Source organism: Pseudophryne corroboree, chromosome 2 (assembly GCF_028390025.1).
Source record: "Pseudophryne corroboree isolate aPseCor3 chromosome 2, aPseCor3.hap2, whole genome shotgun sequence".
Taxonomy (NCBI): Eukaryota; Metazoa; Chordata; class Amphibia; order Anura; family Myobatrachidae; genus Pseudophryne; species Pseudophryne corroboree.
This window is the reverse complement of record NC_086445.1, coordinates 414,924,040-414,942,782: the sequence shown is the minus strand read 5'-3', so window position 1 is coordinate 414,942,782 and position 18,743 is coordinate 414,924,040. Positions and strand designations below refer to the sequence as shown.

Genomic DNA, 18,743 nt, shown 5'->3' with positions numbered 1-18,743 from the left:
AGGGTTTCTCACTGTTATCGCTAGCTGAATGTGTGTAACATTCAATGCCCCACTTATTATATACAGGGATGGAATTTTCCTCAATAGTTTGTGGTTTGTGAATGAGGCCCATTGACTGCAACAGAACTTTATAGGCAGCCACAAGAGCATGAGTGCAGTTTACATGACTTTTGTTTCTTAGGGGTCTATTTACTAAGCCTTAGATGGAGATAGAGGTCGGAGATAAAGTACCAGCCAATCAGCTCTTAAGTACCATGTCACAGGCTGTATCTGAAAAATGACAGTTAGGATCTGGTTGGCAGGGACTTTATCTCTGTCCGCTTTATCTCCATTCAAGGCTTAGTAAATAGACCCCTTAGTTTTGCAGAAAGCTGTTTTCAGTCATAAGGGGTTGATTTTTTTTATTTATAAATAAAAAAGCAAAGTAAAAAAACACATTAATATACAGTAAAACAAACTTGGCAGATACCTGTATATTTTACTTGGAAGCTATTTGTTATTAGGCCATATCTCAAAAGCAAATAGCTTAACTTTCAGTTTTGCACTGTTAGCAGTAGATTACAGAGAGTTGTGGATGTTTGGAAGTGAATATATATGGTTTAATTATTTTGTTTTAAATTTAGCATTGTGTGCTACACATTGCATGCAAACTGGTGTATATAATCATGTGGCGAGTTCTGCTCTCATATTTTGCATCACATAAATAATTACATGCGAACTACAGTGTAAGTCACTCATACACACCTGCAATAATACAATTATTAATGGACTTCAGAGTAAAGTATCGTAAATTAGAGGTATTAAATTGTGTTTCTTAAATGTATGTCCAATAACAGAATAACATTAACAACAAAAAAGTCTGTATTGCGGTTTACTGTAAAAAAAAGAGGTTTTAACTAGAGATGAGCGGGTTCGGTTCCTCGGAATCCGAACCCGCCCGAACTTCAGCTTTTTTTACACGGATCCGAGCGACTCGGATCTTCCCGCCTTGCTCGGTTAACCCGAGCGCGCCCGAACGTCATCATGACGCTGTCGGATTCTCGCGAGGCTCGGATTCTATCGCGAGACTCGGATTCTATATAAGGAGCCGCGCGTCGCCGCCATTTTCACACGTGCATTGAGATTGATAGGGAGAGGACGTGGCTGGCGTCCTCTCCATTTAGATTAGAAGAGAGAGAGTGAGATTGAGACAGAGACACTTGATTTACTGGAGCTTAGGAGTACTAGAGAGTGCAGAGTTTACTAGTGACTGACCACTGACCAGTGACCACCAGTGCAGTTTTATTTAATATAATCCGTTCTCTGCCTGAAAAAAACGATACACAGTGACTCAGTCACATACCATATCTGTGCTCAGCCCAGTGTGCTGCATCATCTATGTATAATATCTGACTGTGCTCACACAGCTTAATTGTGGGGGAGACTGGGGAGCAGTTAGGTTATAGCAGGAGCCAGGAGTACATATTAAAATTAAACAGTGCACACTTTTTTTCTGCAGGAGTGCCACTGCCAGTGTGACTGACCAGTGACCTGACCACCAGTATAGTATACTATATTGTATTGTGATTGACTGTCTGCCTGTAAAAGTTAAACACACGTCGTGTGACTTGTGTGGTGTTTTTTTATTCTATAAAATAAAAAACTCATTCTGCTGACAGACAGTGTCCAGCAGGTCCGTCATTATATAATATATACCTGTGCGGCTGCAGTAGTGATATATATATATTTTTTATATCATTATTTATCATCCAGTCGCAGCAGACACAGTACGGTAGTTCACGGCTGTAGCTACCTCTGTGTCGGCACTCGGCAGTCCATCCATAATTGTATACCACCTACCCGTGTTTTTTTTTTTCTTTCTTCTTTATACATACTACATCTCATTATCATCCAGTCTATATTAGCAGCAGACACAGTACAGTACGGTAGTCCACGGCTGTAGCTACCTCTGTGTCGGCACTCGGCAGTCCATCCATAATTGTATACCACCTACCCGTGGTTTTTTTTTTTCTTCTTTATACATACTACATCTCATTATCATCCAGTCTATATTAGCAGCAGACACAGTACAGTACGGTAGTCCACGGCTGTAGCTACCTCTGTGTCGGCACTCGGCAGTCCATCCATAATTGTATACCACCTACCCGTGGTTTTTTTTTTCTTCTTTATACATACTACATCTCATTATCATCCAGTCTATATTAGCAGCAGACACAGTACAGTACGGTAGTCCACGGCTGTAGCTACCTCTGTGTCGGCACTCGGCAGTCCATCCATAATTGTATACCACCTACCCGTGTTTTTTTTTTCTTTCTTCTTTATACATACTACATCTCATTATCATCCAGTCTATATTAGCAGCAGACACAGTACAGTACGGTAGTCCACGGCTGTAGCTACCTCTGTGTCGGCACTCGGCAGTCTGTCCATAATTGTATACCACCTACCCATTTTTTTTTTCTTCTTTATACATACTACATCTCATTATCATCCAGTCTATATTAGCAGCAGACACAGTACAGTACGGTAGTCCACGGCTGTAGCTACCTCTTTGTCGGCACTCGGCAGTCCATCCATAATTGTATACCACCTACCCGTGGTTTTTTTTTTTCTTCTTTATACATACTACATCTCATTATCATCCAGTCTATATTAGCAGCAGACACAGTACAGTACGGTAGTCCACGGCTGTAGCTACCTCTGTGTCGGCACTCGGCAGTCCGTCCATAATTGTATACCACCTACCCGTGGTTTTTTTTTTCTTCTTTATACATACTACATCTCATTATCATCCAGTCTATATTAGCAGCAGACACAGTACAGTACGGTAGTCCACGGCTGTAGCTACCTCTGTGTCGGCACTCGGCAGTCCATCCATAATTGTATACCACCTACCCGTGGTTTTTTTTTCTTTCTTCTTTATACATACTACATCTCATTATCAACCAGTCTATATTAGCAGCAGACACAGTACAGTACGGTAGTCCACGGCTGTAGCTACCTCTGTGTCGGCACTCGGCAGTCCGTCCATAATTGTATACCACCTACCCGTGGTTTTTTTTTCTTTCTTCTTTATACATACTACATCTCATTATCATCCAGTCTATATTAGCAGCAGACACAGTACAGTACGGTAGTCCACGGCTGTAGCTACCTCTGTGTCGGCACTCGGCAGTCCGTCCATAATTGTATACCACCTACCCGTGGTTTTTTTTTCTTTCTTCTTTATACATACTACATCTCATTATCATCCAGTCTATATTAGCAGCAGACACAGTACAGTACGGTAGTCCACGGCTGTAGCTACCTCTGTGTCGGCACTCGGCAGTCCATCCATAATTGTATACCACCTACCCGTGGTTTTTTTTTCTTTCTTCTTTATACATACTACATCTCATTATCATCCAGTCTATATTAGCAGCAGACACAGTACAGTACGGTAGTCCACGGCTGTAGCTACCTCTGTGTCGGCACTCGGCAGTCCGTCCATAATTGTATACCACCTACCCGTGGTTTTTTTTTCTTTCTTCTTTATACATACATACTACATCTCATTATCAACAAGTCTATATTAGCAGCAGACACAGTACAGTACGGTAGTCCACGGCTGTAGCTACCTCTGTGTCGGCACTCGGCAGTCCGTCCATAATTGTATACCACCTACCCGTGGTTTTTTTTTCTTTCTTCTTTATACATACATACTACATCTCTTTATCAACCAGTCTATATTAGCAGCAGACACAGTACGGTAGTCCACGGCTGTAGCTACCTCTGTGTCAGCACTCGGCAGTCCGTCCATAATTGTATACTAGTATCCATCCATCTCCATTGTTTACCTGAGGTGCCTTTTAGTTGTGCCTATTAAAATATGGAGAACAAAAATGTTGAGGTTCCAAAATTAGGGAAAGATCAAGATCCACTTCCACCTCGTGCTGAAGCTGCTGCCACTAGTCATGGCCGAGACGATGAAATGCCAGCAACGTCGTCTGCCAAGGCCGATGCCCAATGTCATAGTACAGAGCATGTCAAATCCAAAACACCAAATATCAGTAAAAAAAGGACTCCAAAACCTAAAATAAAATTGTCGGAGGAGAAGCGTAAACTTGCCAATATGCCATTTACCACACGGAGTGGCAAGGAACGGCTGAGGCCCTGGCCTATGTTCATGGCTAGTGGTTCAGCTTCACATGAGGATGGAAGCACTCAGCCTCTCGCTAGAAAAATGAAAAGACTCAAGCTGGAAAAAGCACAGCAAAGAACTGTGCGTTCTTCGAAATCCCAAATCCACAAGGAGAGTCCAATTGTGTCGGTTGCGATGCCTGACCTTCCCAACACTGGACGTGAAGAGCATGCGCCTTCCACCATTTGCACGCCCCCTGCAAGTGCTGGAAGGAGCACCCACAGTCCAGTTCCTGATAGTCAGATTGAAGATGTCAGTGTTGAAGTACACCAGGATGAGGAGGATATGGGTGTTGCTGGCGCTGGGGAGGAAATTGACCAGGAGGATTCTGATGGTGAGGTGGTTTGTTTAAGTCAGGCACCCGGGGAGACACCTGTTGTCCGTGGGAGGAATATGGCCGTTGACATGCCTGGTGAAAATACCAAAAAAATTAGCTCTTCGGTGTGGAAGTATTTCACCAGAAATGCGGACAACATTTGTCAAGCCGTGTGTTCCCTTTGTCAAGCTGTAATAAGTAGGGGTAAGGACGTTAACCACCTCGGAACATCCTCCCTTATACGTCACCTGCAGCGCATTCATAATAAGTCAGTGACAAGTTCAAAAACTTTGGCCGACAGCGGAAGCAGTCCACTGACCAGTAAATCCCTTCCTCTTGTAACCAAGCTCACGCAAACCACCCCACCAACTCCCTCAGTGTCAATTTCCTCCTTCCCCAGGAATGCCAATAGTCCTGCAGGCCATGTCACTGGCAATTCTGATGATTCCTCTCCTGCCTGGGATTCCTCCGATGCATCCTTGCGTGTAACGCCTACTGCTGCTGGCGCTGCTGTTGTTGCTGCTGGGAGTCGATGGTCATCCCAGAGGGGAAGTCGTAAGCCCACTTGTACTACTTCCAGTAAGCAATTGACTGTTCAACAGTCCTTTGCGAGGAAGATGAAATATCACAGCAGTCATCCTGCTGCAAAGCGGATAACTGAGGCCTTGACAACTATGTTGGTGTTAGACGTGCGTCCGGTATCCGCCGTTAGTTCACAGGGAACTAGACAATTTATTGAGGCAGTGTGCCCCCGTTACCAAATACCATCTAGGTTCCACTTCTCTAGGCAGGCGATACCGAGAATGTACACGGACGTCAGAAAAAGACTCACCAGTCTCCTAAAAAATGCAGTTGTACCCAATGTCCACTTAACCACGGACATGTGGACAAGTGGAGCAGGGCAGGGTCAGGACTATATGACTGTGACAGCCCACTGGGTAGATGTATGGACTCCCGCCGCAAGAACAGCAGCGGCGGCACCATTAGCAGCATCTCGCAAATGCCAACTCTTTCCTAGGCAGGCTACGCTTTGTATCACCGCTTTCCAGAATACGCACACAGCTGAAAACCTCTTACGGCAACTGAGGAAGATCATCGCGGAATGGCTTACCCCAATTGGACTCTCCTGTGGATTTGTGGCATCGGACAACGCCAGCAATATTGTGTGTGCATTAAATATGGGCAAATTCCAGCACGTCCCATGTTTTGCACATACCTTGAATTTGGTGGTGCAGAATTTTTTAAAAAACGACAGGGGCGTGCAAGAGATGCTGTCGGTGGCCAGAAGAATTGCGGGACACTTTCGGCGTACAGGCACCACGTACAGAAGACTGGAGCACCACCAAAAACTACTGAACCTGCCCTGCCATCATCTGAAGCAAGAAGTGGTAACGAGGTGGAATTAAACCCTCTATATGCTTCAGAGGTTGGAGGAGCAGCAAAAGGCCATTCAAGCCTATACAATTGAGCACGATATAGGAGGTGGAATGCACCTGTCTCAAGCGCAGTGGAGAATGATTTCAACGTTGTGCAAGGTTCTGATGCCCTTTGAACTTGCCACACGTGAAGTCAGTTCAGACACTGCCAGCCTGAGTCAGGTCATTCCCCTCATCAGGCTTTTGCAGAAGAAGCTGGAGACATTGAAGGAGGAGCTAACACGGAGCGATTCCGCTAGGCATGTGGGACTTGTGGATGGAGCCCTTAATTCGCTTAACAAGTATTCACGGGTGGTCAATCTGTTGAAATCAGAGCACTACATTTTGGCCACCGTGCTCGATCCTAGATTTAAAGCCTACCTTGGATCTCTCTTTCCGGCAGACACAAGTCTGCTGGGGTTGAAAGACCTGCTGGTGAGAAAATTGTCAAGTCAAGCGGAACGCGACCTGTCAACATCTCCTCCTTCACATTCTCCCGCAACTGGGGGTGCGAGGAAAAGGCTCAGAATTCCGAGCCCACCCGCTGGCGGTGATGCAGGGCAGTCTGGAGCGACTGCTGATGCTGACATCTGGTCCGGACTGAAGGACCTGACAACGATTACGGACATGTCGTCTACTGTCACTGCATATGATTCTCTCAACATTGAAAGAATGGTGGAGGATTATATGAGTGACCGCATCCAAGTAGGCACGTCACACAGTCCGTACTTATACTGGCAGGAAAAAGAGGCAATTTGGAGGCCCTTGCACAAACTGGCTTTATTCTACCTAAGTTGCCCTCCCACAAGTGTGTACTCCGAAAGAGTGTTTAGTGCCGCCGCTCACCTTGTCAGCAATCGGCGTACGAGGTTACATCCAGAAAATGTGGAGAAGATGATGTTCATTAAAATGAATTATAATCAATTCCTCCGCGGAGACATTGACCAGCAGCAATTGCCTCCACAAAGTACACAGGGAGCTGAGATGGTGGATTCCAGTGGGGACGAATTGATAATCTGTGAGGAGGGGGATGTACACGGTGATATATCGGAGGATGATGATGAGGTGGACATCTTGCCTCTGTAGAGCCAGTTTGTGCAAGGAGAGATTAATTGCTTCTTTTTTGGGGGGGGTCCAAACCAACCCGTCATATCAGTCACAGTCGTGTGGCAGACCCTGTCACTTAAATGATGGGTTGGTTAAAGTGTGCATGTCCTGTTTTGTTTATACAACATAAGGGTGGGTGGGAGGGCCCAAGGACAATTCCATCTTGCACCTCTTTTTTCTTTTATTTTTCTTTGCGTCATGTGCTGTTTGGGGAGGGTTTTTTGGAAGGGCCATCCTGCGTGACACTGCAGTGCCACTCCTGGATGGGCCCGGTGTTTGTGTCGGCCACTAGGGTCGCTTATCTTACTCACACAGTCAGCTACCTCATTGCGCCTCTTTTTTTCTTTGCGTCATGTGCTGTTTGGGGAGGGTTTTTTGGAAGGGACATCCTGCGTGACACTGCAGTGCCACTCCTAGATGGGCCCGGTGTTTGTGTCGGCCACTAGGGTCGCTTATCTTACTCACACAGTCAGCTACCTCATTGCGCCTCTTTTTTTCTTTGCGTCATGTGCTGTTTGGGGAGGGTTTTTTGGAAGGGACATCCTGCGTGACACTGCAGTGCCACTCCTAGATGGGCCCGGTGTTTGTGTCGGCCACTAGGGTCGCTTATCTTACTCACACACCTACCTCATTGCGCCTCTTTTTTTCTTTGCATCATGTGCTGTTTGGGGAGGGTTTTTTGGAAGGGACATCCTGCGTGACACTGCAGTGCCACTCCTAGATGGGCCCGGTGTTTGTGTCGGCCACTAGGGTCGCTTATTTTACTCACACAGCGACCTCGGTGCAAATTTTAGGACTAAAAATAATATTGTGAGGTGTGAGGTATTCAGAATAGACTGAAAATGAGTGGAAATTATGGTTTTTGAGGTTAATAATACTTTGGGATCAAAATGACCCCCAAATTCTATGATTTAAGCTGTTTTTTAGGGTTTTTTGAAAAAAACACCCGAATCCAAAACACACCCGAATCCGACAAAAATAATTCGGTGAGGTTTTGCCAAAACGCGGTCGAACCCAAAACACGGCCGCGGAACCGAACACAAAACCAAAACACAAAACCCGAAAAATTTCCGGCGCTCATCTCTAGTTTTAACTCAGGATGCTTGATTGTTGCGATTAAGTGCAAACTGTTGGGCTGGTCATAGATCGGGATACTGCGTCGGGATAGTGACCGGCAGGATCCTAACTGCGGTCACATGACTACATCCCAATTGAGTATGGTGCTTTTGCTGTCATGTGCTACAGCTGTGCTTAAAATGGAATTAAGTAGTACAATTTGTGCATGGGATAAAATAACTTGGCGCAGAAAGAATGTCTATCTGTTCAGCCAAGTGTTGGCAAAATTGTCACTACATATTTATATTATCTATTGAACTTTGCACGTTTATGATTACTGATCCAAAGTGTAATAAAACACATAAATGACTTTGCTATACAGGGCAGAATTCCTTACATTACAATTTGCATTCTGTACTGTATATGTAAAGCTATTTAAGGAATAAATATTATCTATTGCAATACTTGTTCAGTATTATTACTTGTCACTTTAGGCTAAACAGTCCTTCAGTAGAGTTCAGATATATGTTAGAAATGAAAAGAACACTACAAAAATGATTCCAATTTAGCTTTACATCAGTAGTGGGCAACATAATTCAGGCTCCCCACATTTGACACTTCCAGATTCAAGACACTGACAATGAAAAGACAAGCTGCAAATGTTATTTGCTGAGTGATCGGTAGCCACACACAGGCATCAGAATTACTAGAGATGTGATTCCGTATGGGCGATAGGTTTTTTTCATAAATAAAGATGCTAGAGCAACTCATCATTTTTACAACCCCGTTTTCAATTTGTTACAAAAATGCAAGAAAGCAGCAGAATTTCTTGAATAGTAAATTGGTTTAAAAAGTGTCGCTAATTTCACGAAAGTTATTTACAAATATAGGCTTATGGTGCTCAGTGATATAAAGATACAAAATATAGTGTATATATATATATATATATATATATATATATATATATATAAAATTAATGAATAAATCAATATGGCTCATACATTTAATAGGACACCATCCGCTGTTTAGTGCAAGGGTTCTGAAAAATTCACAAAAAATACAAGCAGACACACAACATAGTACATTAAAAGTATAAGACATCAAGTAAATTCTAAATCCAGTGTAGTTCAGCATACCACAAATAAATAAAGTACTCATGTGCTCTTAATGTCATGGTTCCACAATGGTCATTTACATGTAAAGTGTAAGGCAGTCATCAATACTGAATCAGTATTCCTAAAACTCCAGCTAATCATTTCACTAGGAATTGGTGTCTTAGAAACATTAGTTAAGCCCAGTGCTGAAAGTTGGGTGGTACGGAGTATCATTAAGAAATATGGTGGTGGTACGCAGTACCACCATGCCACTGCCGGTACCACAGGGCGTAGAGTCTCTGTCGGCAATGAGCATGCAACCCCTGGCAACAAGCAAAAAACCCCTGACAATGAGCATGTAACACCTTGCAACGAGCAAGAAACCCCTGGAAATGAGCATGTAGGGCGGTAAGTCCTACTAGAGGTATTATGTGTGTAGGAGGCACTGAAGGGGGCATTATGTGTGTAAGTGACACTAGTGGGGAATTATGCAAGTAAGCAGCACCGCAGGGGGCATTGTGTGTGTAAGTGGCACTACAGGGGAGCATTATGCGTGCAAGCAGCACTGCAGGGAGCTTTATGCGTGTAAGCGGCACTACAGAGGGCATTATCCATGTAAGCGGCACTAAAATGCTATGGGAGGGCCGCAAAATGTACAATTATGCCACTGCATGTATAGCGTTACCCAGAAGTGCCGGAAACGCTGGTGCCACCAGCTGCATCTTTTGCCATGAAACCCCTGGCAACAAGTAAATAGAAGCATTACTGTGGGGCATAATTTATAAGGGGCATTTTTGTGTGTGGGACATAAAATGGTGTCAGTGACATAACTGTGTGTGGCATAATGGCCCTCATTCCGAGTTGTTCGCTCGCTAGCTGCTTTTAGCAGCATTGCACACGCTAGGCCGCCGCCCTCTGCGAGTGTATCTTAGTTTAGCAGAATAGCGAACGAAAGATTAGCAGAATTGCGAATAAATAATTCTTAGCAGTTTCTGAGTAGCTCGAGACTTACTCCTACACTGCGATCAGCTCAGCCCGTTTCGTTCCTGATTTGACGTCACAAACACGCCCTGCGTTCGGCCAGCCACTCCCCCGTTTCTCCAGACACTCCCGCGTTTTATCCTGGCACACCTGCATTTTTCCGCACACTCCCAGAAAACGGTCAGTTTCCGCCCAGAAACACCCACTTCCTGTCAAACACACTACGATCACTTCAACTATGAAAATTCTTAGTTCAGATGTGAGTAAATCTACTAAGTTTTGTGCTAAAATACTTAGTGCATGCACGCTGCATACCATGCGCATGCGCATTTTTGCCTTAATCGCTCCATTGCGAAAATTGGCAATGAGCGAACAACTCGGAATGACCCCCTATATGTAATAGGCATTACGGTGTGGGGTATAATATGTAATAGGCATTTCGATGTGTGACATACTGTGTAATGGGTTAACGGTGTCTGGAATAATGTGTAATGGGCATTACGGTGTGTGGCATAATGTGTAATAAGCATTACAGTCTGTGGCATAATGCGTAATAAGCATTATGGTGTTTGGCATAATGTGTAAGGGGCATTACAGTGTGTGACATAATATGGCAATGCCCCTATTGTCATGTAGCCTCTCCCCTAGTTTTGTATGACCACACCACCTCATGACATGTGACCATGCCCATTTTTACTATCAGTACCACTAAGAAAAAATTTCTACTTGCATAACTGGTTAAGCCTCATGAGCATTAGTCATGAAGTACCTGAGTGATGTCACTGGTTCTTAGTGTATCATTAGGCTAAAATGTTATCAGGACTGTCCACAAATTGTCTGCCTGCACTACAGTATGTATAGGACACATGTGTATTTATCCTTTCCATGGATTCATGGGTGCACATTATTACTTAATACATTCATACAGGGTACTGTTTCCCCTATAAACATTAAGTACATTTGCATGACCTAGAACATTCTAAAACAGCACTGCAAAAAGCTATTCAATAATTGTTTGCAATTTTACCAATCCGCTATAAAACATATACACTGTGTAATAATATTTATATATGTTGTTCGATTGAACAAAAATTATATTTAACATGTATTTTGCATTTTTTATACATTTATTGCTTGATAACAAAAGATCTATTGAAATTTGATAAGTAATTGTATTAATGCATTATCATAGAGTACTATAATATTGCAGTGTGAAATAAATATTTGGTTGCAGACTTCTGCAGTACTGTATTTGTAACTTCTGCCCTCTTCTTCTACAATGTTTTTTTTCCTTTTTTTTCTCACTGGCAACTTGTTACACCGGCTTACTCTATATTGAGGTGACCGTGACCTCATTCTCAGTGCATGAAATCTCTTGAACTACATAATGAGATCAGGAAGAAGTGGGATAGGCCTCAGAACAGAAGATTACAGCATTCAGAAGAGGTTTCATTTTAACAATTTTAGCAGTGCCTTACAGTCCTGCTGAAAAGAGGTTTCATCAATGCCTCCATTTCAAATTACTTTACTTCTAATTAACTGACCTGCTTTACCTTTCTTAGGTTTTTGTTAAGGCAGCCTGAATGAGTGGCAACAGTCATCGAAATTCATCTTACAAAAAGGTTGCTGTAATTTACCTGTGTTTCCATGTAAATTAAATTGATGTGTGGAAAAAATAACTGATTTCCATTTCTTCATTTACAGGCTGTAAGGAGGCAAAAGGTTCTTGAGCAAAGTATCCAGTCCGCCCAAGAGACTGACAAAGCTATTCGCTCAATTCAGGAGTCTCTTGGCACCACAGACAGACAGTTGACGGCCTATATTTCAGATAGGATTGATGCAGGTCAGGTTCCTCAGGAAGCACAGGTATGCTTCTCTTAACCCCTTCATGCAACTGATCTCTGACTGTGCACAGTAAATCATTGTTTGCTACAGAGCTAGTTTCCTAGTTTATATATGCAAATATATAAATGTTTAACACATGCTCACAGAAGTAGATTTGAATCCCCGCTATAGTTTTCAATATGTAACTTAACCCCTCTGTATATTTGCACAATTGACAAGAGCCATGTCAAAAACAGTCCTGTTTAATCAATATTGCAAAGTTGCAAAGTATCTAATCATTTTAAAACATAATTGCAAAAAGAATTTGCTTTGCTGCAGCTACTATTGTTCACACACTGTAAAGCTGATTACTGAATCGTCCTGTAAGTCATCCCTTGGTTACTTAATCAGATTTGACAATGTGTCAGGAGTGCGTGTGAGATGACCTCTTTGTAGAGCTATGGAAAGCACCATGCAATGCATTACTCAGTCAGAACCGCTATTTGGCTTTATAGCTTGAGAAACTCAGAAAATATAATCTCGCCATTCTCTACAGTTGTAGAAGAAAGGTGGGATGCACATAATTCTGCAGGTTATGTGATCATCTTGCTAAGATAGTGTCTTGTTTAGGACAGGTAGTATACTTTGTCCTGCTTCCTATTGCTTGGCACATATATGCACAATGTGTTTTACCTTTATGTATTCCATCTTACCCTCTGTATGATTTATTGATTTATACATTTTTATTCTCCCCTCTAACTCTTTCCCACTCATTATTTCAGCAGATGAGCAAGAGTTGGATTTATAATAGTTTATATACAACACAAGAAAGACTGTTGCAGCAGGTCATAAATGCCTTGCTCACTGTTGTTTTAACCCTTTTATTTCCAGTTTTTGGATTGACATTCAGTAAAACAGTCTATTATAGTATAGTATAGTATTGTATACTAGTGACATGGAGCAATACAAAAACTGCTATGGCAGAATGTTTTACATTGTCATTTAACTGCCACTGTTATGCAGTTTGCATCCTAAGAAATGGGATGCTGCAAAGTTATATTTTATAGGATACTTCTATGCAGTTGTGTTCTCTATTACTGTTAAAGCACATAATAGGGAATTTCGACCCTGTACAGTAAGGATTGCAAATTCTGCTTTTTGGCAGAATTTGCAATCCTTTGACTCGCATGCTGGGGGCTGCCCATCTGCGTCCACGCACTAATTGTGATCACGCCGCAATTAGTGCACGGTCATAGAAATTAGGGAATCCTCCTGCTGGCGCAGCCTGGCTGCAACGGCAGAAGGGCTGCTGCCATCTTTTTGATGGACACAGTGAACAAGCCACTCTCCGGTGAAACGGCCGTCTGTGTTAAGTGGTGCTGAGCAGTGCACGGCTCAGCCCACTCACCTCCTGGTATCGTATACATGATGAAATTTTTGATCATTTAATTTTCTAAGATTTGTTTAATCTGCTACTCACTCATTATTTACAATGTGAAAACATTCAAACGTCTCTAAAACGTCTTTTCAACCTTTCCTAATTTTTTCTTATGTTTTAAGCAGTGAGATATAAACAACATATAATATGTATGATTATGGGAATTTATCATTAACTAGCTTCAGTTCAATTTTCATTGCACCTTAAAGCTTTCACCAATAGCGTATAATTTCTTTTCCCTCTTTCTTCTTAAAATTTTTTTTTTCTTTTTTCTACTGTCGTTAGGACTCAAGATAACTGTGTAATTTCACACTTTTATTCATTAGGTACAGGCAACCCATCTCTCTCATCCAATGTCCACTATATGAGATATATGTGTGACAGTGGACAGTAGAGGACGGGCTCTGAACCTATACGTTTCCTAAATTCTATTTTTCCAGTACTCTCTCATTTTGATGCCAGTCATACATCTATTCGGCAATGTAAAAGCAACAGAATAGACTGTGCACAATAATGAACAATAGAAGTACTTCTTCTGGTATATGCCAATAACCACACACCATTGTATTCACAATTTATGTGATATTACTGCCATATCTCACTGGGTACGCCCAACCTCGCCTGATCTTGGAAGCTAAGCAGTGAACAGCCTGATTAGTACCTATATGGGAGACTGCTAGGGAATATCAGGTGCAGTAATAAATACCCCTATGTTTATGTGAAAAGGATAGGTGTTGGAGCAACCTTTGACCATTACCGACTTCACACCTATATTTCCCTCTTCTCATTCAATTAGTTTCTCGGATCATTTATTTATTCCATTCGTCTTCTTATCTATTGCACCTTATTATCATAAAATTGAAGGTAGCAGATTAACCCTTACCAGGATATATCATTTATATAGGCAATTGTTCAAGAACTACAATCGTAGTCTAATTTTATTATATCTAATGCCTATGTATCTCATGTTAAGGATTTCTCATTATCCTGTGATATTGAAATCTAATTTCCAACATTTTCACCTCAGGTGTCACTGTCATCTTTATTAGTTACATCAATTAGAGGTTAATTACTCTTAATTATTTTATGAGTAAGAATTATTTCTTGTAAATATAAAACAGAAAGGCTATAACAAATCTGTGGCCTTTTTCCCCCCAAAGTGTTATAAAAAATGTGTATATGTGTGTGTTGATCTTGTGTACCATAATTTAATCAGATTCTAATTAAAAGTTAAGTTTTAGTTTTTAAGCGTGCCCCAACAAAGAGTCTCTCTTTTCCTTTGCAACTCCGATATCTTTTTGATGGTGGCAGCCATCCCAATAATGCCCACGCTATGCCCCCGTTCACACCACCACACCTCCATTTATCCACGGCCACCCTCGCAACACTATATCTCCACCTTTGAAATGGAGCATTGATGCCCCACGAATGCCTCTGCTTGTCAATCAGGCAAAGGTGTTCGTAATTACTGTGGGTCACCTGCACTAAATGTGGGCGCATGTGCAGAAAGGACCTACGCATGCGTCTGCGGGCTGAATGGAAAAATTAAGGTTGGACCACGATTTGCGATCCAACCTGAATTAGCCCCTGTGTTTGAAAAGCAAAAAATGGGTGCAGCAGAAATTCTATTTTGTAACATCCTGCTCTCTTATAGCACCTACTTTTATGGGAAAGCACATGAATTATTGTGGCATGCAGTAGAGGAGTGTACCATCATTGCCTTTGTTGAATAATGGGATGGCAGACAGTGTATTTCCTATAAAAAGAAAGAAAAAGAAAGAATTCAAATCACAGTTGTGCTGCCTTGTGTGTACAGTGTGTGTGTATATATGTGTATTCCTTAGTTTTTATATATATATATATATATATATATATATATATATATATATATATAAAACTAAGGAATACATTTGTATATATATATATATATATAAATATACAAGAACAGAATCTTGGTGGACACCTAAAGTTACTGGAAGTGGTGGGGAGGTGTAGAAGGTAGTCCACAGTGTCAAAAGTAGCAGAGAGGTCAATTAGAATAAGCAGAAAGAAGTGGCCCTTGGATTTAGCAGAAAGGAGGTCATTGAAGACTTTTGTGGGGGCAGTTTCAGTGGAGTGGAGAGGACAGAACCAGACTTGAATGGGTCAAGCAGTGAGTGAGAGGAGAGAAAGTGGTTGTAGACAATACGCTCAAGGAGTTTAGAGGCAAAAGGGGGAAAAGAGATTGGTCGGTAGTTGCAGAGAGTGTGTGGATCATGGGTATATATTTTAAGAATAGTGCATGCTTTAAGGCAGAGGGGACAGTGTCTGATGAGCGGGAGAGATTGTGGGCAAGATGGGATCCAGAAGCAAAAGAGAGGTTGCGGAGGAGGCAGGAGGGGATAGGGTCAAGTGGGGAGGTGGAGGGGGGGATGGATGAGTGCCGTGAATAACTTATTAGATACATGGGAGAAAGGTATCTGAGTTGGTCAGAGAGATGTGGAGGGGTGGTAAGGGTAAGGAGATGGCCGGTTGCTATGGATTGCTGGGATGTGATGTCCTGACATACTGTAAGGAGTTAATTTTAGATGTGAAGTAAGTGGCAAAGTCAAGATCAGAGAGTGAGGAGGAGAGATGAGTTGGGGGTGGGCAGAGGGATGAGTTGAGAGTGGCAAAGAGGTGCTGGGGGTTCGAAAACTGGGAAGAGATGAGGTTCTTGAAGCAACTGTTTAGCAAGGGAATATGCAACACTTAATGATGAGGGCATACATTTGAAATGGAGGAAGTCTGGATTTCCTCCACTGTTAGTCAGCAGTACATAAACATTTTTGCAGATATTGGGTTAATTTGGCATGCAAGGGTTGATGTGTTTATCTGCGAGTGTGAACAGTAGTTGGTGGAGCGACAAGAGTCAAGAGCAGAAGTAGAAGAAACACTGTATATGGAAGTGGCTTGTTCAGGGCATGAGAGACAGAGAATAGAAGAGAAAAGTGAGTCGAGCAGGGAGGATAGGTTAGAGGTTTTCTATACCCTCAATGTTACATTTATTGATGGTAGTCTTAGGCAGTAAAGATGGAGAAGCAGAGAGAGATAAGTTAAAAGAGAACAGGTGGTGGTCAGAGAGGAGAAATGGGGAGTTGGAGAAATCAGAAATATCACAACAGTGAGTGAAGACCAGATCAAGTGAGCTTCTATTCACATGGGAGGGTGAGGAGGTCCACTGGGAGAGACCAAGCAATAATGTGAGGTTAAGGAGATTAGAGTCAGGAGATTTTGTGGGGATATCGATTGGGATACTGAAATCACCTAAGATAATGGAGAGAATGTCAGAAAGGAGGAAGTGAGGAAGCCAGGAAGCAAAGTTGTCAAGGAATTAGGAGGGAATGCCTGAGGGACGGTAAATAACAGCTACTCGAAGATAAACAGAATGTAAGGGACAGTTCTGGGGCTATGAGTTTGTAAGAGTAACTAGAGGGTGACAACTCCAGGGTTGCTGGGTGTGTCAGATTGTGATGCCCCTTCTCCCCAGCATAGAGAGCAGCAGGAGAAGTGGTGCAGCAGGAGTAATCCAGGTTTCAGTGATGGCTTAGAGATGCAGGGAGTCGTGGGTGGGGACCAGTTTGTTACAAACAAATCTGGCATTCCATAGGCACAGGAAATACAACTTGGGAAAATAAAAAAGCATTAACATAACAAGGTCTTAGCAGAATGCATCATTCTAAGTTTTGGAGAAAAGTATAAACATTTGCAGTAATGAATATTTCCCTTTTTTATACATTTAATGCTGAAGAGATTACAATAAAATTGGCAGCTGTTATAAGAAATTAAAAAAAGATTTATCCTACACACGTTCTGCTGCAAAGCAGGTTATATATTCCCAGGAGAACTTCCAGTGCCTTATTGTGTGTACAGTTAATGATAAATTGAATGCAATTGTTATAATAAAAAACTGACTGCTACAGAATATTTTGGTGCAATTTTACATTTAAATCACAGGGAAACTTCTTTCCTGCGGCTTGTCTTTGTCCATGGGGTGCAGGATGGCTCAATTTTCCTGACTTCCAGTCTCTGGTCCTCATTCCTCAAAGCCTACATTTCTGTATGTTTCAATACTGCTTTTTTGTGGTCTTTTTGTACTCTGCATTATCGTAAAGATAATTGCTTTGATGTACTAATATTTATAGTAATATTTGGGAAGATGGCACATGGACACTAGATAGTAAAGAATCTGGCACAGTGCCAGAGTCTTTACTTTCAATGTGCGACACCATCTTCCAGAAGATGTTACTGGGAAGATGGCGCCGGCCATAAGCATTAAACTTTCTATAGTCGGGAAGAGGGTGGGCAGCAGACCCGGGCCCACGCTGGGCCCATCCAGCAGCCCGGGCCTGGGTTATTAGTACCCCCACCCCTCTGTCTCGTCACCAGTGTTGATGTGACCCCAATTGTAAAGTACTTTGGAACATGCTAGCACTAAATAAAATATTTACAAGGAATAATGTATTAATATTGTTAAACATTATGTACGTATAAGTCCTCTCCAAGTTCTGTAACTTATTCAAAAAGGGGAATGAAATGCAAAGTAATAATATACAATGTGATCCAGTCACCAATAGTGCAGAAAGAGGAGTGCCAGAGGTGACCAGCAACTCCCCTGATATGTCTATGACCTCTTCAGCAAAATTAAACAAGAGACAAAGTGTTCACAATGGAGATAGTCACGACCCCACCTACTTCAGAGCAATCTCCCTAGTAACACGGACTGAGATTTCTCATGGTAGCCCTGTCAGTCACTGTACATTTCTGGTAAAATTGTTTATAGATCCGAACTACTGCTGGGCATTTTACAGTATATGGTCACAGAACTGATTGATGACTCGTAATATCCTTATTTTTCATAATTGGGAGTTATAAAACATTTTTCTAGTGACTTTGCTTCATCAGTAAAGTTTAAACATAGGCGTCACATTTTCCAATTTTACAATAAATTAACTCTGCATCAAATGCCAAAAATATGGTATGTAAGCATTTCTTAATTTTTCTCAGTAATTATTTATAATAATAAAAAACTGGAAACTATTAGCTTTGTTTATAATGATATGATTTCTGTATGGAATATGCTTTCTAGATAGTATAGTGAGAATATAATGGACTTCTTACTCCATCGTGTGGTCGTAAAGCTGTATTGCTTACACTGAAGGACAAAAACAGAGATAGTAAATTCTAGCAGAAGAACACTTAGCCATTCAATGACTATATGTTGTGATGCACGCTTGTTGCTGTACATGTTCTGTAATAATAACTTTTGCCCATATAATTTATGTTCTATAAGACCATTTTTACTATGAATTTG

General features: G+C 41.9%; 1 protein-coding gene and 1 pseudogene across 12 annotated transcripts in view; both read left to right on the top strand.

The window, feature by feature from the left end:
• Positions 1-18,743, top strand: part of DMD (dystrophin) — a 3,641,189-nt gene that overhangs the window by 1,505,696 nt on the left and 2,116,750 nt on the right. For all 12 annotated transcript variants that reach the window (XR_010221499.1, XM_063953479.1, XM_063953476.1 and 9 more), the window contains one exon: positions 11,854-12,015. Coding sequence is in view for 11 of the 12 variants with exons in the window: in XM_063953479.1 (XP_063809549.1) it covers positions 11,854-12,015 (162 nt within the window). In the remaining variant the exon portion in view is untranslated. The remainder of the gene's footprint in view (positions 1-11,853; positions 12,016-18,743) is intronic.
• LOC135051955 (5S ribosomal RNA) lies at positions 13,995-14,113 on the top strand (annotated as a pseudogene).